The 25,180-nt window shown below is 37.4% G+C and overlaps 1 protein-coding gene across 1 annotated transcript; it reads left to right on the plus strand.

The window, feature by feature from the left end:
- The first annotated feature begins 16,085 nt into the window (after positions 1-16,085).
- LOC113281370 (mitochondrial phosphate carrier protein 3, mitochondrial-like) lies at positions 16,086-19,986 on the plus strand. The gene is made up of 6 exons (XM_026530082.1): positions 16,086-16,557; positions 17,787-18,148; positions 18,235-18,278; positions 18,930-19,144; positions 19,258-19,382; positions 19,564-19,986. The coding sequence occupies exons 1-6, from the start codon at positions 16,246-16,248 to the stop codon at positions 19,622-19,624; spliced, it is 1,119 nt and encodes a 372-aa protein (XP_026385867.1). The 5' UTR covers positions 16,086-16,245; the 3' UTR covers positions 19,625-19,986.
- Positions 19,987-25,180: the final 5,194 nt, after the last annotated feature.

Raw genomic sequence — 25,180 nt, forward strand, 5'->3', positions numbered from 1 at the left:
CCCAATAAGGAAATCCCAATTCATTGGACCTTTCGATACAATCAAATAGATTTCCACAAGGGCGCCATATTATAGGATCCCAAACTATGTGATTGAATAAATCCTCCTCTATCTGTTGCGGGTCGAGGGATCCTTCTTCAAACTCCGACTCGTTTTTTTCATATAGAAATCTCTGATCAACAAAAGAACAAGATCCATTTTGCATCATATACAAGGGATTTCTTGGTTCAGACCGAAGAAGCAATGCCACTCGATCATTATCAAACTGACTGCAATCTTTTTCTGTCCGTGAGGATCCCAACAGAGTGCCTTCTACTTCTAATAGGCCATGAACTAGATCAGAATCATTCTCAACGAATCCATAAGAAGTGATTCAATTTTTTTCATCGGGTCCGGATAGAGACCAAAGATCTTGAGCGACCGATCCGACATAACAACTCAGAAGATAAAGAAGCATCGTTAATTTCTTCATGCTCGTTCCAAGCTCGAAGTACCATTTGTACAAAAAAGAATCCCCTTCCTTACATGATTTCTTCTTCTTCATATAGATATATATAGGATCTATGAGGCAATTACTTAGAAGTATATTTTGTGCCACAATCCTTCCTATCTGACAGAAAAGGATCCCATGATCCTGAACCGATCTTACCTGGGATCGCAAATCCCAAGTTTGTCTATGAAGAGCGGATCTAATTGTATTAGTGTCTAAAATGGATTTCTTCTGTGTAATACTAATGGATAGGGCCTCATTGATAAGTGCTACAAGATCTCGTGCATTGGAGCCCATGGTTATGGACCCGAATCCATTAGTATGGAACATTTTATTTTCCAAGTGAAATCCCCTAGTATATGAAAGAGTGAAAAAGTGCTTTTGTTGTTGTGGAATAAGAAGCCTCCATATCTTCATGCATGTATTCAATTTATTCGGAGCTATTAGAGCGGGATCCACTTTTTGGGGAATATGAGGCGAAGCAATAACAAGAATATTTCTAGTGGGTCATATTTCACAATCCCTGGAGAGATAGTTCACTAATAGACCGAGGGATAAGTAATTCGACTCATTCACATACAGATCATGAATGTTTGAAATCCATATTATGCAAGGAGACATTGCTTTTGATAATTTGAATTGAAGGGTGATATCAAATCGGTATTTTTTCGGCGTCATATACATAGTTAGCACATTCGTCATAGTTAGCAGCTCTGTATCAAGGTCATCATCGATATTGTCACTAGCATCAATCTCGATATTGTCACTACCATCGATATCATCAATAAGATAACCTTTAGGCTTGTCATCCAGGAACTTGTTCGGAAATACCGTGATGAAAGGAACATAAGAGTTTGTCGCTAGGTATTTGACCAAAGTTTAAATATTAATAATTATTTAAAAACAGGTATTCCACGTTCCCCAAAGTTTCATGCGTTCCAGGAGGTCCCAGGTTCGAGCCCCCAATGACGTAATATTGCAGATATTAACATGGAAGGTAGAGTTAGTTTGCCCCCCTTGTGACACAATCTCAGCTCCCCATCCAATTTAGCTCCCTTGGCTAGTTACCCATGAGGCTCGCTGGTAGACTAACACAACAACCTGTTCAATTAATGTAGTAGTATATTGTTGGAGCTTAGCTTGTTGGGCTTCCAACTAGTTAATATAATACTCTTTATCCAATAATAACAAAAATTTTGAAAATAAAAATAAACTAAAATAAAAAAATTAAAATAAGTGAAAGGACAATTTAGTCATTTGCTCTCAGCAGGATACCCCTTATGTCCAAACAATGGATGACCTGGTAACTTAATAGTCCTCGCAAAAAAAACCACGTTTGGAAGATACCCCTAGGGTTATTTGTTATTGCAGACGGCGTAATTTTTCAATATTGATTATGCAGTCGATATTGAAAAACTATACCGACCACAGCAAAAAGTAATCTCCCAATTTATGGGGTATTTTCTCCACCAAAAAAATCCAAGGTGCCCAAAATATCGTTCAATTAAAAGGAAAGTGATGGCCCTGCCCATTAAATAAATAGGCTGGGTTGCCCAGTCATGCCCATTATATAACCCTACGTGTTACGTGAACTTTTAGTACTTGACCAAGTCCCTTCCCGCCCCTATCTGGGTCCTGTCGGCTGGGTGTAGCTTTTCACTGAGGTCAAGGCATGGAATGCGTAAGTCAGCTTCTTGCTTTTCTCATGGCCCCCAAATTCCAGAATGACATGCAAGAAACTGAAAGGAGCAAGAAGAATGATGGTCAAATTCAGCCACAGGAGGCACATTTATGCTGCCTTTAGCTGCATATATTAAATTAGAGAACTATATCAATGAAAAGGGTTCACGCCAATTGTTGACAAATTCTGCCGTCGCACGGCTTACTTTATTTCCTTTCCGCTTCCGAAGGGACAATTACGAGTTTACTTTACGACATTATTATTATTACTCCGTATTAATATTAATAGTATTGCACAATGACAAATGTCCGGTCCAAAACCAAATAGATTTTTTATTAATACAAAAGGAAATTATATTGAACTAGATTTGTGCCCGTGTGTTTTCTTTTAGCTTGGTGTGCGCGGGGTTTCGCCTTGTCCGTGGCGATGTATTTTTTATTTGGTGTGCGTGGGGTTTCACGCGCCCCGTAGCGATGATTTGGTGTGCGCGGGGCTTCGTCCCACCCCGTGCAGACGTATTTTTGATTTGTGTGTTGGGAAAAATGCATTAAATAGGTGGAAAATATATGTAGATTTTATTTATTTATTCCTTTCAATTTGGTGTGCGCGGGGCTTCGTTCTGCCCCGTGACAATGCATTCTCGATTTGGTGTGCGCGGGGCTTTCCCCGGTAGAGATGTATTTTTGATTTGGTGTGGCAGGACAAATACATTAAGTAAGTGGAGGATATGAGCAAATTTTATTTATTTTTTCCTTCTATTTTCTCAGAAAATATATGGTTTTCCCTTTTCCTTTTTATATATTAATTTGAACAAAGATAGTCCTAATATAAAAATTATTCGATTTCCAAATTAAATTTGGTCTTCCAAAAAATTCCAAACTCGGTAAGTTATGTTTTCCTTTTAGGTTTGTAATTTTTAAACCAATCATACAGTTTTTTTTTTGTTTTTTTAAGGCGTCGCAAAGGCTATTATTAACAAAAGAATCAAATACAAGAGGGTAACCTAGCAACAAGTTGTGCCCCACACTTTTCTGAATGGAATGACCTAATCTATAAAACAAAGAAATGCCTATTTTATGATGGGATATTTTGATTTTGGGTCACATAAAAGTGACAAGAGTTGCGTTTGGGTCACGTCAAAATTTTAATTAGAGTTTCGGTCACATGACCGTTATTGACCGTGTTGACAGTTAACAAAATAATAAAAATAAACAAAACTAGTCATAAAAACCGAAGGTGACCAAACTTGTGGTACAAAAACCCCACTCAAATGTTGGGATCCATTAAAACTCCATCGTAAACAAAATTGATACAAAAACCCTAAATTTTTAAAAATTGATACAAAAACCCCAAATTTAGATGTTGGTTTCATCAAATTTATGATGAAACCAAAATAAAATTTGATGAAACCAACATTTAAATTTGGGTTTTTTGTGTTAATTTTGTTTTGATGTGGTTTTTGTGTTACTTTTGTTTTGATGGGTTTTTTGTGGAGGATGGTGACACCTCTGGGGTTATAACTCGCGGACCGTAAAATAAATAAATAATTTGTATTTAATTAACGCCGTTAGTGGTCGTTTGCATCTAACGGTCTGAATTAATCTATAAATAATCACGTCTAATGGGCGTGGCGGTGGAATGAAAGTTCATTCAGCCCTTTCCACAAGCGGCTTGTGTGCGAAAACTGATGATTCAGAGATGAGTTGGTTGTTGATTTCCTGAAGCCATTGTAGTCCCTTCCCTGCACCAAATTCAAATCCGAGAACAAACCAAACATATTTGATCATTTGCAAGCCCTAGAGACTCCATTAACTACCATCTTTTTTCTCCCTAATCAACGTCAACAACACCATGTTGGTGTTCGGTATGAAGGATAGACACAACAAATGCTAAGAAAACTCAATTGGTTTTGAACATGAAAGACCTGATCTTAATCCCGAGGGTGATATATGATGAGACATAGGCCCGAAAATATAACACTCTGTTGCCCTCCATGTTCTCTTGAGCTGGTTCACATCTTCCAACAAAAACCCCCCAAATAATGATCAACCCTAAACAAAATTCAAATTATAACAAAAGAAGCTAAATTCGGATAATTAAACCTTCAAAATCTCTATTTCATGCTAATACATACACCACGAAGCATCCAAATCAGTAGTTACATGTTTCTACAGTAAAAACCCAAAATTTACGAACCCTAAATACCAAATTTTACCAATAAACTCCAAATTCTATGAATCCTAAAATGCATGATGCAAAACGAAGATAATTTGAAGTGGGTTTCATGTACAAACCCTTTTTGACGAACCACAGCTTCTTGATTTAACCCTCAACTTCGGCTGTGATGGAGAAGAAAGTCATTGTTTGTGTAGTTGCTTCAATTTCTCTTCTTCTTCGACTATGACGAACCAAAACAACTTCAATCAGTAGTGGAGATTTCTCTCTCATTATTTCTTTCTCGCGTTTGCAACTTCACTATTTCAATTGGGTTTCACTGTTCTTCAAAACAATTTTAATCAGATTGGAATGGTGATGACAAAGCTAAAGTCGTTCACGAGGTTAACATAAAATAGGATGGCTGGGTTAGTAAATAAATTGAAGGCTAAAATAATTTTGGTCATTTCCACATTAAACTAACTTTCTTAACTGTCAACGCGGTCAACGACGGTTTCGTGACCCAGACTCTAATTAAAATTTGGACGTGATCCAAACGCAACTCTGGTCACTTTTATGTGACCCAAAGTCAAAATATCCCTTTTATGATTAGGATCATAATTGGCGATACAATTTCTCAATCTTTTCAACAAAATCACAGTGTCATTACCAAGTTCACCAAGGGTGGAGAATGCAAGAACTCCAAAATCATAACCATGAGTGGAACACATATCTAAATATTTTCTGCATTTACGTGAAATAACACTTGAAATGGCGGCACTAGGAAAAAAAGCACGACCACTATAACCTGAAAAAGGGGAAACCCCAGTAACATCGAAACAAACATCCCTTCCATTCATCCAATTATAAACAAGTAATCCGTCGGCTTCAAAGCTTTATCCTCCTCCGATATGAAACCCAAATCAACCTCTTTCCTAGCAGCAACCCCAAATCATACGATTGCCAAGTGTCTTCACCTAAATATTATCACTTCATGAATTCCAAATTTAATTTGGTTTCCTTTTTTTCAATTTTTTTCTTATTCTTTTTAAACCAATCATACGTTGGCAAGTGTCCTCACCAAAACGCTCGTTTCACATAACTCAAAAAAGGCCTATTTCGACCAATAGGAAGCGAGGGTTTCCTCACCATTCAACGTGAGAGCTTTATTTGTCTAGGCCTTTAAGTCTTTAGATAGATAGAAGGTAATCACAATTGTTTATCTTTTTGTAGACATAAAAAAACCTCGCGTTTTTAGGGGCCACCCGAAAGGATTTAGGGGCCATCAATTTATACCCAGCCAAAGACTCTAGTTAAGGGGTACCCTATATGATATTGAAGTTACATAAATGCCCTTCTGGTAAAACTGTATAAAAACCAAATCAAAAAAAATTCTATTCATTTCAACTCTTCTTCTTCCAGTTTCATATTATCTTCCGATTGTGGAAGAAAAAAAAAACTTTCCCTCGTTCTTGTGTTCAACCGAAACATCGCCGCGAATCGTAAAATCAAAACATCGTCGATTCGTTTATAAAACAATGGATAAGGGAAATGAAACCCACAGACCTAGAACCAAAAAAGTTGCTCAGGGTATCGATCCAAAGATTGGGATTTTAGCAAGAAATAAAGAAATTGTTGCTGCAAATGAAGAAGAAAGCGAAGAACGCGAAGAAGAAGTACCCGTCGATGTAGTCGGTGGTTGCGATTCCGATAGTCAAACACTTCGTCAACTTCAAATGGCCCCAATTAGGTAAGAATCTATCATTTTTGGGGTTTATTTCGCTTTAATTCGACGAATCGAGAAAAAAAAATTCAAGGGTTTTCGGTGATTTATCCAGATTCGGGCGATATTCATGCTTATTTACTTCCGAATGTAGTTGTGTTCTTCATTTCTAAAGAACATCGACAGTATTCGGGAGAAATATTTGATGGTTATCGGCCGAATATTGTTGGTCATATCTTCCTGGATACAAACTGGTAATAATCGGTAGTTTAATGAATTTTTTGGCTCCCGAATATGTTTAAGTAGACACACAGTATTCGGAAGTACACTCACTACCGAATATATATATTGAAAAAATCTCAAAATTTCTGATATAGGAAAAATCCCATTTTGGGGCCAGTATTTATTCGGAAGACAATATAATGCTTTATACCTCCGATTGTGTAGGATAAAATTTTAGAGTTTCTGAACTCCAGTTGATGAATATTCGGGGTTAAACATGTTTAGTTATATTCCGATTGTTTTTCATTCGGGAAAAATATGTGTCTTCTTACTTCCGAATTTGTTCATTCGGGTTATAGTTGTGTACTTTGTCTTCCGATCGTGTAGGATGAAAAATTTAGAGCTTCTGAACTCCAATTGATGCATATTCGGTTGTAAATATGTTTAGTTAGCTTTCGATTGTTTTGTATTCGGGAACAGTATGTGTATTCTTACGTCCGAATGTGTACATTCGGGTTATATTTCCATACTTTGTCTTCCGATTGTATAGTTTGTAAATATTGTTCCTTTCTTTGTTGTTTAGACAAAGTCGAGAAAGGAGGAAGAAAGTGACAGCTAGTGCTAGGAGGGAAAGGAGTGCCAAAGATAATTCAAGTGATCAACAAAGCTTACAAGAACAAAGCAGTCAACAAGGAGTGCAACCAAGTGCTGAACAAAGTGTAGACAACAAGGCAGTGAACAAGGGGTGCAACCAAGTGTTGAACAAGCCGCTCAACAAAGTGCAGAACCAACTGCTCCACAAGTTACACCCCACCATGAAATTGAACCAGTTGATCCAGTGCCAAGAGTAGAAGAAAGGACAACCAAGTGGTACCCAAAAAGCCAAAAAAGGAAAAGATGGTGTAAAGAAGGATATTGCTAAGAAAGCATCACATCTTGTCCCTCAGCACTTGAAGAAGAAGGGTATTCCAGCAGGCACAATCCTTGGGCTACCGGCGGATGGAGGAAAATTTCTATTTGGATACAAAGACTCATGGGCCAGAGAAATATACGAAACCGAGGTAATAAAATTACTATTTTTTATTAATGTATTGTCTATGTGTTATATCGTAATATTTGTATTAAAGATTTTTTTATGTACTTTAATAGGATCATCAAGATGCGGTCCGTCTACTCAAACCTACCGCCGCACCAACAAAAATGCTTGCGTGGCCTTTATCCGGTGAATGTGAAAGGTTCAAGTCAATTGTTTCCAACTCGGGGTTAGCTAATGCCGCCGAGAATTCATTGTTGGAACATGATCGTGTGGCGATATCGGCGTTCGTGGAGAGAATGTATCCTGAGACCGATACTTTCCATATGCCGTTTGGGGAGATGATGATTACTCCGGATGATGTTGTGCAGATTCTTAACCTTCCCGACCGAGGCACAGCTGTGAAGTTTAACTACACAAAGCAGTTAAGTTGGGCACAACTTTATGCTCTAACTAAAAAGTGCTTAGGTTGGGATGAAGAGACAACAACAGCAGAGTTTAGGAGGCATGCAAGTTACAGAACAAGACAGATCAACATTACAGCTTAGATGAATATGTTCCTAGAAACCTTGGATAACGAAGATTATGCTGCGCAGTTTGGGGAGAAAGTCACGAAGAGGCATCCGCCCAAGGTGGCAGTATCAAAGACTGGTAAAAGAACTCGATCTTCATCGAGCGTTGAAGGTGCTCAAACCCGTGGTCGTGCAGGACTGGGAGGTAGTCACGGTCGTAAAGTAAAGAAGAGCAGATAAATGACAATGATTTGTGTTGTACATTCGGAAGTTTGGGTAACTAAGTTAGACAAGTCAAATGACAATGGTTTGTGTTGTTAGACAACCCATACTCGGAAGTTTGGGTAACTAGGTTAACTTCTGATTATTTCAAGTTCAAAATTTGAAAAGTATCAGTTTTTCCCAAATTCTGATTTTTGGGCCATCGTACATTCGAGACTTTAAAAAAAAATTATCCTCCGAATATTACAAGTTCAAAACAAGCCATGCCATGGCTCTAGGTGGTTCCAAGGGACAATATAGAAGGTTAGACAATCCATATTCGAAAGTTTGGGTAACTAGGTTAACTTCCGATTATTTCAAGTTCAAAATTTGAAAAGTATCAGTTTTTCCCAAATTCTGATTTTTGGGCCATCGTACATTCGGGACTTTACAAAAAAAAAATTATCCTCCGAATATTACAAGTTCAAAACAAACCATGCCATGGCTCTAGGTGGTTCCAAGGGCCAATATAGAAGGTTAGACAACCCATATTCGGAAGTTTGGGTAACTAAGTTAACTTCCAATTATTTCAAGTTCAAAATTTGAAAAGTATCAGTTTTTCCCAAATTCTGATTTTTGGGCCATCGTACATTCGGGATTACAAAAAAACATTATCCTCCGAATATTACAAGTTCAAAACAAACCATGCCATGGCTCTAGGTGGTTCCAAGGGCCAATATAGAAGGTTAGAAAACCCATATTCGGAAGTTTGGGTAACTAAGTTAACTTCCGATTATTTCAAGTTCAAAATTTGAAAAGTATCAGTTTTTCCCAAATTCTGATTTTTGGGCCATCATACATTCGGGACTTTACAAAAAAAAATTATCCTCCGAATATTACAAGTTCAAAACAAACCATGCCATGGCTCTAGGTGGTTCCAAGGGCCAATATAGAAGGTTAGACAACCCATATTCGGAAGTTTGAGTAACTAAGTTAACTTCCGATTATTTCAAGTTCAAAATTTGAAAAGTATCAGTTTTTCCCAAATTCTGATTTTTGGGCCATCGTACATTCGGGACTTTACAAAAAGAAATTATCCTCCGAATATTACAAGTTCAAAACAAATCATGCCATGGCTCTAGGTGGTTCCAAGGGCCAATATAGAATGTTAGACAACCCATATTCGGAAGTTTGGGTAACTAAGTTAACTTCCGATTATTTCAAGTTCAAAATTTGAAAAGTATCAGTTTTTCCCAAATTCTGATTTTTGGGCCATCGTACGTTCGGGACTTTACAAAAAAAAATTATCCTCCGAATATTACAAGTTCAAAACAAACCATGCCATGGCTCTAGGTGGTTCCAAGGGCCAATATAGAAGGTTAGACAACCCATATTCGGAAGTTTGGGTAACTAAGTTAACTTCTGATTATTTCAAGTTCAAAATTTGAAAAGTATCAGTTTTTCCCAAATTCTGATTTTTGGGCCATCGTACATTCGGGACTTTACAAAAAAACATTATCCTCCGAATAATATAGTCGTGTTTAGAAATACCAACCTAATCGGTAGATAAAAATTTAAGTTCGCTACCGAATGTCTTATTCGGAGGGAATACGTGTATCGTTAGCAACCGATTGTAGTGCATCATTGATACGAAACCTCAACGGCCATATTTTCAGAAACCTCAACGGCCATATTTTCAAAAATTAGAGCCGTTGGAACTCTAATCTATATAAGGAGGGTAACCCCTCTCAGTTATTATTGAGTAAAAAATCAGAATGAAAAACCTTTTCAATGGCAAGTCCATCATCAATCGACAACATACTTCGAAGATGCAAGCGAACAACTACATCAATTGCAGCAATGGAAGAAGAAATACAAAAAAGGAACAAACAACCCAAAAAAATTAAACCATCGTTAGTGGCAACGAAGGAGGAGGAAGAGGAAATCAAGGCTAAGAAGCGAGGTGAAGAACAATTCCATCATAGAGAAAGATTAAAACAAGTTGAGGAAGAGACCGAATGAATAAAAAATTATTACATTGTGAAAGATCTACCCAAAGAACAGCAGGACGATCGTATATTTTGGATTAACGTTTCATTGGGTCCTTTTGTTGGTGAGTACAAGAAGCCACGCCACAATTATGAACCATCCCATGTTTCTTCAAGGGTACACCATGTTATAAAATTGTGCACCGAGTACAACCGTATTCTTGCTAGGCACAGAGACGACAGGTTTGCGGCACAAGATCCTTATTCCAAGTGGAGAGGAGAGTCGTTTCTACATTTCAAAGCCGCGTTGATTATTGCATCTCGGACTGGGAAAAAAGAATAACATGTGATGTTTGAGTGCTGTAAATTCAAATTTTTAATATTAATCAGCGGTTTGATAAAATATGGAATTCCCGAATATGATTAATCGGATTGAAGTGTTATAATACTGTTGTTCCGATTACATAGTTTCAAAAAAAATTATAGCCGTGCCTCGAAATACCCACCAAATCGGTAGATAGATATTTAAGAGTTCTACCGATTATAATATTCAAAATCAAAACGTGTATCATTACCAATCGATTATAATATTCGGAATCAAAACGTGTATCAAAGAGCCCGATTCCTACATTCGGGAGACAACATTGTAATTTTTGCGACCGATTAAATCATATATCTTCACAAAAAAGTTTCCAAAAAACTTGTACAAATTACATGTTCGAAAAAAAAACGATCAAACATCGTCATCATCCGAGGGGATCAATTCGAGTAACTCAGCGGGAAAGTTGTTGTCCATAACGCGATCCCAATCAACCATGTTGGACTCATATTGTTTCACCCAATCCTTGCAATGGTTCATCGGGAAGTAATCGTGCCACTTACTCAACGGAGGTAACGGACAATCTTTCTTTACTCTTAAACCGATAAAATGCATTTCATTCACAAATGCCATTACGATTCTTCTATATTTAACCGACTCGTCGCAAGCCGTTCTTGTGGGTGCAAACGTCATGCTAAGTCCATACATATGAGGAACAAAGAAATGTACCACGCAATTCAAAACGTCCGCTAGGAGATATCCAAATTTAGGCATTGTCATCCAATACTTGGATCCGATTGTCTTCAATCCCTTTCGGCACTTCACACGCGCAACTAAGTCTTTGAACTCTTATTCTTTGTCGTATCTATCTCCTCGCCTCATCATATCCATATAAAAATCCTTGTCCTTCACTAGTTGTACCGCCATCTTTTTTCTTAAATATTGGCATTTGGTGACATCTTCGATATCCGCCTCTCTAAAGTAACCCATATGTTCCATAGCAACGTGAAACCCACAATTTCCATCCCCATCAACCTCGTCGATCGACAAAACAAATGGAATGATAAGTGGAGGGAGTTGTTCCAAATAATCTTTGTATATTGTATATGTGGATCGATTTGGTCTTCCATTAAGATCTCCAGGGAAACGAAGAGTACCTTTGTCCTCTTTTATAGTAAGAATTTCCATTGGTTGGGTTTGTTGCGAGGCGTTCATTTTCTCAACAACTTCTTCGACAACATTGGGTTGACTTACTTGAGAAGGCTCTGTAGAGATCTTTGGCCTTACTTGTCGGGTGGTTGGTCCACTTTGATCATTTCTTGGACGACCTCTTTTCTTAGGTTCCGGCTCATCTTCTTCAAATTCGGCTTCCGGAACGCTCGTGCCTAGACAATATTCTTTATTAGACAAATACTCCTTCAACTCTTTTTTTGGATGGTCCTCGACACTTCGGTGTCCGGCCTAACGGTGTTCATTTTGCTTAATAGGTTCATCAACCTCCCTTAAACAATGGTGAAGGACTTCCTCCAATATGCATCAATATTTGCTTTTTGGTGCCGTTTAATGTAACATAACGCTCGGCTATTCGGCACACAATTTCGACTCTAAGAAAGACGGACCATAACTAACGGGGTGTTCGGAGAGTGAATTTAATTGCTTCCAAAATGGATGAAATATCATGATGTCAATCACTTCAACATACCTACCCAAACTTATGACGACGGGAGTCCAATACCTATCATATCCTTGCAAACACAAACCGGATCTCGTCATCATTAAGTTTATATAACTTAAATTGTTTCATCATGCGATTTATTGCCCATCTTGAAAACTTTATGAACAACTCCCCTTAAAAGCAATTTTTCCTTCATATGTTCCATCGAGAATGGTGTACACTAAATTGCATACATTTCCTAATCTTTACGAGATCACGATTGGTGAATTCATGGATTGCTTCTTGGATCGACACAACTCCATTTTGACTACCAATTAGTATTTTTTTAGCCGACCATGGAGACCTCTCCGCATGTTTGTCTCCTGTTCTTGAAGAGTTACGATATTCATATGTCATGCAAAACAAACCTCTCTTAATCGTGAACCATTGTTTATTACAATACTCAACCGGTTTTGGGTAGTCCGTGCCGTATTCATCCTCAAATTTCTTCAAGTTACATTCGTAAATTTCCTCGGTCATCGACCAAACGATTTTGTCCCATGCTTTCATGAACATTTTCCAAATAATTCCATCCTCCTTCCACTTTTCTTCAAATAACCTATCCTCTTCCTTACGTTCTTCCACGGTTAATTTACTAATGCGCTCATCCTCTTCCTTTGACCTCTTGGTACCCTTACTTGGTCTTTTAGCTTGGAAATGATGATGGCAATTGGTTTTGAGATTGCATTGAATATGCCACGTACATTGCAAGTTTTGGGCTTCCGGAAACACTACCGCTATTGCATGCATTAAGGCTTGATCGTTATCCGTTACAATAACCCTTGGAAAATTATCACCGTTATAAATGGACCTCAACGTCTCCAACATCCAAATGAAACTCACATTGTTCTCATGGTCCATTAAACCCCATGCAATCGTAAACGTGTTTTTGTCCGAAGTATGGCAAGCATGTTCAACAACGGCATGTTATACTTGTTTGTCTTATAAGTAGCATCTATCAACAAAACTTGATGAAAGCATTGAGCCAATTGGATCATTTCGGGATGTGCCAAGAAAATACGAACCACTATACCATCATTTTCTTCCCTTCTCAAGGTGTAGCCGTGTAACTCCGCTAACCACTCTGATTGTTGCATGACCGTTCTACCATCCCATTCGATCCTTTTGATCGTAGCTAGGGCCGACTTAATTGTAGACAAAGAAGACAAGTTGTCGGGGTCGTCCGCCTTCATTTTACTTAAGATCGCACTCGCTTTTTGGATCCGCATAGACCTCACCGTCTGCATTTGATGTGGTTTTAACTTGGCAACCATTACATGTCCAATTAAATCCAACGGATCATCATGGTTGTGACAACCGTTATCAACTTTATACATTTTATACTCTTTACCTTTAATACCATCGGGCTAATAGAAGACAATCTTAAATGGGCATCCTATCTTCTTGGTATTGCTTCGGTATTTCCTATTCGTCTTCCGTACGTACTTACTATTCTTTCCCTCATGACTCTTTCGCGTCCCACCTCGCTCACAAATCATTTCAAATCGAGTGTCACTAACATGATTATTTTGAACTACCACGCACATGTTATCTTTTGCCTTGTTCATAAGCCATTCCTTTGCCTCCTTCTTACTTCCAAATGTCTAAACGTGCATAAAACAAAACAAATCTAATAAGCATAACCATTTAACATATAAATTTTGAAAAAAAAGAAAAGTAGTAATGAGTATACCAAATCGTTTGCATAGTATAGGGAAGTGTCGGGCCTCAAATAGAAATCATCAACAAACTCTTCAACGACCTGCATATGAAAGCAACAAATTATTATACAATAATCGGAGGTTATTAAATAAGTCAAACTGCCGAATATACTATATTCGGAATCCTATCGGTTACCCAAAACACCCGATTTATGCAAATGAATGTACACAGTTTACTGAGTGCAAAAAATGATATAATCGAAATCTAAAATATATAGTAAAACAGCCGAATATAAATAACCGGGAGATAACTTTAATCGATAAACATCCGATTTTCAAGTTTTCGGAAATTTTATTTTGAGGCCACTGTTATATTCGGCAGTCAAATAATGTTAAACTATTACCGATTGTAAAGGATAAGAATACTGAGTTTTGAAATTTTTTGAGGAATTCGTTTTTGGGGCCATTCGGAGGTAAATAACTCTACATAACTACCGAATGTAGATTTTTTTGGAAAACCAGTTTGGGGTTTTTTCTCATATTCGGCAGTAAACTACTATCTTGGAACTACCGAATATACATATTTGGTACTCAGTGTGTTATATTCGTAAGTTTATTCGAGAAATTATCTACCGAATCTGGGTAGTTCATGGCATTCAATGCATACAATAATCGGTTTTTCTTGTTTACAAAAGCACACAAACGCATGCAAATCGAGTATTTGAGTTTCTTAACACAATACCTGTGTTTTACATGCATCGTTAGCTTCAATATCAGGCGATTCTCCATTTTCTTCCAATGAAAGGGTCGTCTAGGTTTTCCTCTCCACAAAAGTTTGGATCATTCAACATATACCCCAAATCGTCTTAGCCATGATTCTCACCTTCTTCTTCGTATCCATCCATTTTTGTAGTGATAAAATGGGTTTTCCCTTTTTTCCTTCACCTTCTTCTCTATAACTTTAACAACTCAAAAATGAAAAAGAAATGGAAAAAATGAAACAGAAATCATTCTAATACTGCACCGACTACAATCGGAAGTCTGGGTAAATTTTTGTCTTCCGATTGAAATCGGAGGATAAAAATGTTATCATATCCTCCGAATATATAAGGATAATTTTGCCATTAGGAATTACGCGAGATAAGGGCCGTCTACATTTTTCCTTTGGGTGACCTTTTTTGTTTTATTGTTGGCCCCTAAATTCTTTTGAGTGGCCCCTAAAAACGCAAATTAAAGAAATCCAAAAAGAAAAGTGATCACTCCATTCTTCCTTATTAGAAAGATTTTTAGCATATTTTACTAGAAAACCAAACAGATTACATTCGAGCATACTTGACTTTCGTATTGTCATTTAGAATTAGAATGGTGGCATAAGAAGCTATATACAAGTCCGTAGGAGTAATCTAAACAATTTATGGGAAGAATCGTCACATAGAAGGTAACATACCTTCGAATGGTATTATGTCAAGAATATGCCATGGATAACATATAATATTAAACTTAAACACCACTGTTCTTGCAACCAAATTACAAAATGGACCTCATCTACAAGTTGTACTATAACCCAAGGTAGTTCATTTCGGATTCCGGTTTATCTCGGTCCCGAGCGAGACACTGGTACAACGTTGTCTCGGGGAGATTCCGTTTTCAAATTTCGGTGTAATTTCGGTTCCAATTTTTATAATAAGAAGTGTTTGTTGCCAGGTTCAGTTAATTCCAATCCTAGTTTGAGTCAGACTAGAAGATTGAGGGAGTATTGACCCACTTAAAAGAAACATAGTATTAGTAAATCTGGTTGTTCACCTTCCTCATCATCAACACCAAATGATAATTTTAGGTCAAGAAATTCAAACACAACAACAAGCAATAATACTAGTAAGTGAATTAATCTGTTTAATTTTTGTACTTGAGATTAATCCACTCAATTTAAAAAAAATTTAGTATATATATATTCCGGCCGAAATTCCGACCGAAAAACGCGTTTCCGGCCGAAATTTTCGCAAAGATTTCGTCCGACCGAAATTAACAAAATCTAGTCTTATTGGACTGAAATCCGGAATTTCGCCGAGATTTCGGCCAAGATGGCCGAAATCGACTACATAGCAACAACCTACGAGGAAACGATTTCATTTCTTCCTGCACACCAGTGGACCGATTTGCTTTTCTTCGTCAAATGGAAATGATTTAGCTGGAATTATCAAATGGACTGTGATACCAGGTTCGCAATATTTTTTTTTTTTTTTTTTTGACAATCCCAACGCAAACACTGGTGACTTGGCACTTGTATTATTAAAAATGAAAGAGGACATTTTGGTCATTAAGCACGAAACCCTGTTGCAAAGAAGAAACAGCATATGTTTGTTGTTCGTATAAATAACGCAACCAAGGAAAAGAAGAAGTATCCTACAAGAACGGAGATTCACAAATTGGTGGGTGCCTGTGAGTAATCGAGAAAGGGAACTTGAAATCCCCCCATCGTTTTCTCACTGCCCTTCATTTCTCAAATCTCCTCCTCCTCCAGGAAACCCTAGTTAGTAATCTGCAGAAATGGCGTTTTCAGATAACTCAAGACAATCATTGATTCCAAACTTTCTTTATTCCACTTCATCAACAACTAAATCAGTTGGTTTAGATAAACTTTTGAGTGGAAATCGAACTTTCCCTTCATCTTCTACATCATCCTCGTCGATTGCTTCTTCTTCATCCTCCAGTTTTGTTGTGGCTGCACCAAATGAACCAGGAAAGATTGAGATGTATTCACCTGCTTTCTATGCTGCTTGTACTGCTGGTGGTATTCTAAGTTGCGGTCTTACTCATATGGCTGTTACTCCTCTAGATCTTGTCAAGTGTAATATGCAGGTTTTGATTTCTCTATCCTTTTTTCAGATCCGTCTGCTAATAGTTTCTTTTTCGTAGATCTAACTCGGTTTTAATCAGCCGAGTCAGATACACTTCTATTTTCTCTGGTGGTTCCGTCACTTTTTTGGTGTTTAATTTTTAGGGGTTTGATTGAGCTCTGATTTTCTTTATGATTTCGATGTTTCAGTCGATCTGTAAAAAAATCTTTTATGGGACAGATTGGGACAGATTTGAGAATTATTTTAGGGTTAGAGAATGTTGAATAACCGGTAATAGGAATGTATTTCTTGGGTTGTTGCTTTAACTAAGTGTTCAGATCAAACTTTAAAAGTTATTTAATGCTTTGGAGGACAGATTTCTTTATGTTAGGACATATGAGAGAGTAAGAACTCATCGACTGTTGTAGGCCTTTGAAAATCAAACTAACGAATTATGAAAAATGAATAAATAGAGTTTCATGAGAATCCTTCAAGATTGAATTCTCTTTAAAATGATAGCTAGGTATATAGATCATAAGACTGTATTTGCTTGTTTATGCAAAAGTGGAGAATTCAAATTCATTGCTATATTTCCTCTATGTAGGTAGAGGAGATAAATTCAGATATGCTAGTGCAAACCCCAAATTCTGTTGCTATTGTATATTTGTTCCCTTGAATATGGGTGCTTGTTCTAGTTGTTGTGTTTGATTGATATCGTGTTCATATCAGATGAAGAGGATGCCTGATAATTCTGCCGATGTTGTTGAAGGAGGTTCAAACATGGCAGTTTTCATATGCCAACCTAATGCCATTCCTATTGCAAACTAAATTTCTCACTGTGCTCTAATAATCATGCTTGTCTATAGTGCAATGCAGTTACTAATCAAGGCTTTCATTTTTTCACACAACCTGATATTGTATGCTGTCTTGTTTTTAAAGAAAAAAAAAATACTGTTTCAAGTTTAACTTTCTTCCATTGATTTGGACCTTTTATTTTATTTTATTTTATTTTGTATGTTTGTGTGTGTTTGTGAATCAAGATTATGTCTATTTTTATTTCATATTGTTTTCTACATTGGAAAAAGTTTACTGGCAGATAAGTTCAGTTTACGTCTGTTTCTTAGTCTAGTTTTTAGAATATGTTCTAGGGTTGAAGTTTTTTTTTAATAACCGAATATGTTTGGTCTTTTACATTTTTGTTTCCTGTCTGTGGGGTAAATTATAACTCGTCTGTTTGATGCTCATATTCAGATTGATCCTGCGAAATACAAGAGCATCTCTTCTGGTTTCGGGGTTTTGCTGAAAGAACAGGGGGTTCGAGGTTTCTTCAGGGGATGGGTGCCTACTCTATTTGGTTACAGTGCACAGGGTGCTTGCAAGTTTGGATTTTATGAATTCTTTAAGAAGTACTACTCTGATCTTGCTGGTCCAGAGAATGCAGCCAAATACAAGACTCTCATCTACCTGGCTGGTTCTGCGTCTGCTGAGGTTATTGCTGATGTGGCCTTGTGTCCCATGGAAGCTGTGAAGGTACGAGTCCAAACTCAGCCTGGATTTGCCAGGGGATTGTCAGATGGATTCCCAAAGTTTGTGAAGGCTGATGGTTATGGAGGGTATGTACTTAACCTTGCTTTTGTTTGTAACCTTTTAGACACTTTCATCAAGTACCTTTCCCTAATTTGCTGAAAATGATTCACAGGTTGTACAAGGGTCTTGTTCCTCTCTGGGGTCGACAAATTCCATGTAAGATATCACCTTTCTGTTGTCGATATGTATCGTTGTCATATTTGCTGAATTTGTTTATATTTTTCAAGATAATATTGCGCATAAAATTGGGTTGAATTTCATATCTAGGTTTTGGCTCAACAACATTTGGCACTTGATTTTTTGGTTTGGCAGCAGCGTGAATTGTTTTTTTTTTCTTGTCCCTACCATGGTTCAATGATGCTAGTTTCTCGTGCTCTTATTTGGTTGCAGGCTCTAGGAAATAAGTTGTTATCTCTATGTTTGTGTTCAATTCATTTATACATTGCTTCTGGATGTTGTTATATGCTCTTCTTTTAAATTATTTTTATCAGCCCATAAACCAGCTGTTTTGGTATGAATTCACCTGAAACTCCCTGCTTTTCAGTTGTGAACAACTGTGTAAGCATCTTATTTGTTGTGATCATGAGAACTCTTCCTTTGCCATGGGACTGCATGTGACTGATCAACTGATTAATAGAATTATTGTTCTTCTCGGAACGTATTTTGGGCTCCACATTTATATTGGGGAAGAGTTGTCTTTTGAGATATATTTTCTCCAGTCGCTTTTCTTCGTTTTGCATTGATTGTTATCTTGTCACTTGTTTTGGTGTTTTCAGAACTTGACCACAATAACTTTTTTTTTTGCAGACACTATGATGAAGTTTGCATCTTTTGAGACCATAGTGGAGAACATTTACAAGCATGCTGTCCCCAAGCCCAAGGACCAGTGCAGTAAATCCATGCAATTAGGTATCAGTTTTGCTGGTGGATACATCGCTGGTGTCTTCTGTGCTATTGTTTCTCACCCTGCTGACAATCTTGTGTCATTCCTTAACAACGCCAAGGGTGCCACTGTTGGTGATGTGAGTAGTGATCACTTCTCATCTTTTTCCCAAGCTGTGCTGTTCCGCTCTGTTGTTACTCAAGTTTCTCTTGCTTTACATCCTTGTTGACCCCATATTTTGTTTTGTTGTAGGCCGTGAAGAAGATCGGTGTCTTGGGTCTATTCACTCGTGGTCTTCCATTGCGTATTGTCATGATTGGAACCCTTACCGGAGCACAATGGGGTATCTATGATGCTTTTAAGGTGTTCGTTGGCCTGTAAGTCCATTTTTCCTTTCTCTCTCCTCTCTTTCAATTAGTTGTCTCTGAGTTTTTTCTTTCTATTAGTTGTTCCTGAATCTTTTCTCTTCTTAGTCTTGTATGTTTTCCAAGTCCATAATTTTTTCTGTCCAACTTTCAATTATTTTCTCCAATTGGGGTCTTTGTTCTTATTGTTCAGGCCTACAACTGGAGGTGCCCCACCTGCTGTGGCTGCTGCTCCTGACGCCCTAGAGGCTTGAAATGCGAGATGATACTCATGATAGTTCGGACAGACATTAGAAAAAGAGGAAAACGAAGGAATTAAGAGGGGCTTGTAACTTTTGTTATTTTGCGATTATTATTTTTTATTTTACTACTTGTCCATTTGGAAGGATGGTTTTGTTCTCATCCTTCAAAACCTCTGGATTTTTTTTTTGAAGTAGTAATTGTGACCATCGAGTCAAATCCTGATGTAGATTTGGGAAACTATAGGACCAAAAGGGAAAACGGAAAAATAATCAGTCCGTCTGAAATACATCAACTTTTGTGCATCATTTTCTATGATCTCTTTTTGAATGTTACTAAATTTGTAATGGAAATAAAGTAAACATTACCAATAAAACAAAAAAGGTCACCCAAAGGGAGTTTACACATTTTCTATGATAACATTGTTATCCTCCGATTGCAATCGGAAGCCAAAATATTTCCCAGACTCCCGATTGTAGTCGGTGCAGTATTAGAATGATTTGTGTTCATTAATCGGGAGTGTACACAGCCAGCCATAACCACTTGGTTCGTGTTTTGGATGCAGCGTTAATCGGGAGTTAAATATATTACAAAACCTACCGATTATAAGTTGCCCCAAATTCAAATTTTGAAAGCTACCATAATCGGTAGATATGCTAAATACAATACCTATCGATTATTGGTTTCTCCACATTCAACTTTCGTCAAATTAGCCGTTGGAGTTTTTGGGAAAAACAAAAAGAGCCGTTGGACCCTAAACCTATATGAAGAAACTCATATCTATCACCCCAATTGCACCAAACTCTTTCCTCTCTTCAGTTTTAATTTTCATAACAAAAAACATGGATATTGCTTTGCCGAAGAAGAAGATTGTGCTATTTATAGAGCGTGGGTTGTGGTAACTGCTCATGATCGTGTTCACAAGCTCCACAAATCGGAATCCGAAGAGCAGATATGGAACCGTATCTTAATGGTATTTGAGGCCTTAGATGGTAATCGAATTCGAAGATCATCCAATGACATTAAGATGAGAAAGAATGCGCTCGATAAGGAGATTGACAAACTTGAAGATGAGGAACGGTTTGTTAGGAACGCTTTTCCTTGGTGGACGTATGAAAAACGAGTAAGTATCTCTGTAACTCCAACTCACATTAACAAAAGTTAGTACTAACTTGTTACTCATTCGTAATTTCAGAGAAATCTTGCGGATCGCCGGTATGTGGACCTCTACGGGAAACAATTTGAACATGAAGGATGCTACAAAATCAAGAGGGACAATTTCTATGGTCACTGGAAGTTATGATCTGTTTTAATACTTTTATGGTCAATTAGGAGTATGGATTTAGGTGCTTTTGACGAAATTGTAAGGTTAAGCCCGTTTGAACTTTATGTAATGGATGTAATTGGAGTATTATTAATATAAAAACTAGCCGATTATACGAAATCGGTAGATTATTTTGTTAAACAACCTACCGATTGTAATATTCGGTTATGTTATGAGTCAACTTTCTTTCCGATTATGCTGTTGTTTGGTTCCAGGAAACAGTTTTTTTTGAACTTGTAATATTCGGAGGATAATGTTTTTGTAAAGTTCCGAATGTACGATGGCCCAAAAATCAGAATTTGGAAAAACTTATACTTTTCAAATTTTGTCTTTGAAATAATCGGAAGTTAAATTAGTTACCAAAACTTCCGAATATACCACACAAATCATTGTCATTTGAACTTGTCTAACTTAGTTACCCAAACAAATTTCCGAATGTACAACAAAAATCATTGTCATTTATCTGCTCTTCTTTACTTTACGACCGTGACTACCTCCTAGTCCTGCACGACCACGGGTTTGAGCACCGCCGGTAGCCCAAGGATTGTGCCTGCTAGAATACCCTTCTTCTTCAAGTGCTGAGGGACAAGATGTGATGCTTTCTTAGCAATATCCTTCTTTACACCATCTTTTCCTTTTTTGGCTTTTTGGGTACCACTTGGTTGTCCTTCTTCTTCTACTCTTGGCACTGGATCAACTGGTTCAATTTCATGGTGGGGTGTAACTTGTGGAGCAGTTGGTTCTGCACTTTGTTGAGCGGCTTGTTCAACACTTGGTTGCACCCCTTGTTCACTGCCTTGTTGTTCTACACTTTGTTCAGCACTTGGTTGCACTCCTTGTTGACTGCTTTGTTCTTGTAAGCTTTGTTGAGCACTTGAATTATCTTTGGCACTCCTTTCCCTCCTAGCACTAGCTGTCACTTTCTTCCTCCTTTCTCGACTTTGTCTAAACAACAAAGAAAGGAACAATATTTACAAACTATACAATCGGAAGACAAAGTATGGAAATATAACCCGAATGTACACATTCGGACGTAAGAAGACACATACTGTTCCCGAATACAAAACAATCGAAAGCTAACTAAACATATTTACAACCGAATATGCATCAATTGGAGTTCAGAAGCTCTAAATTTTTCATCCTACACGATCGGAAGACAAAGTACACAACTATAACCCGAATGAACAAATTCGGAAGTAAGAAGACACATATTTTTCCCGAATGAAAAACAATTGGAATATAACTAAACATGTTTACAACCGAATATTCATCAACTGGAGTTCAGAAACTCTAAAATTTTATCCTACACAATCGGAGGTATAAAACATTATATTGTCTTCCGAATAAATACTGGCCCCAAAATGGGATTTTTCCTATATCAGAAATTTTGAGATTTTTTCAATATATACATTCGGTAGTGAGTGTTCTTCCGAATACTCTGTGTCTACTTAAATATAATCGGTAGCCAGAAAATTCATTAAACTACCGATTATTAGCAGTTTGTATCCAGGAAGATATGGCCACCAATATTCGGCAGATAATCATCAAATCTTTCTCCCGAATACTGTCGATGTTCTTGAGAAATGAAGAACACGACTACATTCGGAAGTAAATGAGCATGAATATCGTCCGAATCTGGATAAATAACCGAAAACCCTAGAAATTTTTTTTCACGATTCGACGAATTAAAGCAAAACTGGAAGAAGAAGAGTTGAAATGAGTAGAATTTTTTTTGATTTGGTTTTTATACGGTTTTACCAGAAGGGCATTTATGTAATTTCAATATCATATAGGGTACCCCTTAACTAGAGTCTTTGGATGGGTATAAATTGATGGCCCCTAAATTCTTTTGAGTGGCCCCTAAAAATGCGACGGAGATTAAATATTGACAAACTTTCCATTGCAAGTGAAATGACTCTAGAGCTTCCCAGTAAACTTTCCACTGCACTTGAACTTACCGACAGCACTTGAGCAACTTGCCAACTGCACTTGAGCAACTTGCCGACAGCACTTGAGCACCTCCGGAAGTATCCACTTCTTCTAATAGCATCTCCAACAGTGGTGCTAAAAATCCAACAGTGGTGCTAAAAATCCTACGTGAAATTTTTATTTAAATCCTTATTTATGGGGTTTTTATATACGTGGGAAAAATAACAACATTACTCATGTACCATCCCCAATGGTATAGGGTCTTATTTTTATGATTAGTTTTTTGGATAAAGAATAAATGTGATTTCTTTTTTCCTATTGGTTTAGAAAAATCTATTTGGAAATAATAATTAAAAGAATTGTTAAATTGATGACATGGAGGTCATTTCAAAGTCTAAATAAGACTTTTTATAAGACCTTCTTATTTATTTTCACACCCTTCTTTCTTCGTAAGACCTACTATTGGAGATGGATTTATGGAAAATGGGGGTGTAAAATCCTACGTGTCATGAAAAATAAATAATTTCACCTTCTATTGGAGATGCTCTAAGCTGGCGAACCAAGCCGTCAAGTTTATGACGAGTCTTAATGCCTTGTAAAGGCTACCAGCCGTGAATGAAGCACCAGCCAGCACATTTTCAATCCCTGGAGGTGCTTCAGCTGTACATCCCCAAATAACGACTCAGGTATATCATTGTTCATTCTCGGCTTCAGTTATTCTTACGTTTCTTGGTATTTCGCCCTATAATGCGTCTTCTTTCTCGAAATATGTAAGACCAATATGTTGAAACTACGATTTCGTAAAAGAATGGAAATTGCAGAAAGTAAAACAATATCACTGGAACACAACCAAGCAACGGTACAGGAATTGGAGCCCAGGAGAATCGGTGTCCAACAACAATAGCAAGTGCTGAACCAAAGGCCACCAATATGGTCGCCATAGATATAAATAGAGTTGCAAGACCAATTATTAGCTTTTGTGGCAAGGATCTGAGAAAATCCTCCTCGGCATATCTTGAAGTTAATATGGCTAAGAGCAACCACAGTGGGCGAGTATAACCAAATATTTGGTCAAAAAACGAGACACAACGGACAGATTATCGATTAAAATCCGGACCAAAGACTAAATCCCAGACTATATTTGGTTCAAGAACAAGACCAAAACCAAATATAGTCGAGCGAACGTATAGTTAACGCCCCACCACCAGGCGGGTGTATAGTTAACGCCCCACACCAGGCGTGCATAAAGTCCCCGCTCCACACCAGGCGTGTTTTATATCTCCGCCCCATTTTTTTTTTCTTTTGGGTGGGGCGGGGTTTATACCTCCGCCCCACTCTTTTTTTTTTTTTTAATTCACTTTATACCCCGCCCCATTTTTTTTTTGTTTATTTTTTTTTTGTTTTATGGAATCTCATCGGACGTACGTATAGTTTACGCCCCACACCAGGCGAACGTATAGTGCATGCTCGACCAAATTTAGTCTTCTATCCGTAGCGTCACACACCAGACTAAACTTAAATTTGGTCGTTTTTTTTTGTCTTTAATCTTTGATTATACTCGCACCACTGCAGTTGCTAAGAACATAAATACTGATGTGGTGGATGAGAATAGAGCAAATGCATCTGCTACTGCGAAGACCACAAAAGAGTTATGGTCCAAGAAAACTGGGATCCCATTGTTGCTGCTATCTTTGTCACTTATGTTTCCGCCAGGTACGGTAAATGCAGTTGCAAATGCTACAGTAGCTATGAGGGTTGCCACTAGCATGCATGATTGGGATGTATCTTTCATCCATTTCTCTCCTTTTTCCATTAACTTCATCCATTTCTTTGAATGTTGTTCTGCACAATTGGGAAGCTCTAACTCATTAACTGTTATGTTTTCAGTTTGTTTTTTCCTTTTTGATTTATTTCTTTGTTAAGATACTCTGTTCTTATTAGCTCCATTGAATTGAGCTGATTTTTTCCTTCAGTTCTAACATCTTTTTGGCGTTGATTTTTTTTTAAAAATATTGCCCTTTCTTAGTTAAAATAAAAGTGTAAGGGTGACGAAAGAGATATAACGATTGTGGCGTAAAAAAAAACTAATTTAATTGGGGGTCATGGAATTTTGTTTGGCCCTCAAATTTTTCAGTGGTGTAAAAATCGGAAGATGAATATACTATTTTACCCTTGATTAATATTTTTTTTTTGCAAGTAATAACCCTCATTAACGACCCTTCGCCGACATTAACGACAGTTTAGGGTTGTCATATACATCATGATCAAAACAATAACGACTCTAAACTGTCATACACTAACGACTCTTTTTAAAGAT

Source organism: Papaver somniferum, chromosome 5 (assembly GCF_003573695.1).
Source record: "Papaver somniferum cultivar HN1 chromosome 5, ASM357369v1, whole genome shotgun sequence".
Taxonomy (NCBI): domain Eukaryota; kingdom Viridiplantae; phylum Streptophyta; class Magnoliopsida; order Ranunculales; family Papaveraceae; genus Papaver; species Papaver somniferum.

What these genes read in the sequence shown, in the direction of transcription:
- LOC113281370 (XM_026530082.1), top strand. Translation starts at nt 16,246, where the DNA reads ATGGCGTTTTCAGATAACTCAAGACAATCATTGATTCCAAACTTTCTT. An exon ending in AAGGCTGATGGTTATGGAGG is followed by an intron (nt 18,149 to 18,234) that starts GTATGTACTTAA and finishes AATGATTCACAG; the next exon opens with GTTGTACAAGGGTCTTGTTC. An exon ending in TTTAAGGTGTTCGTTGGCCT is followed by an intron (nt 19,383 to 19,563) that starts GTAAGTCCATTT and finishes CTTATTGTTCAG; the next exon opens with GCCTACAACTGGAGGTGCCC.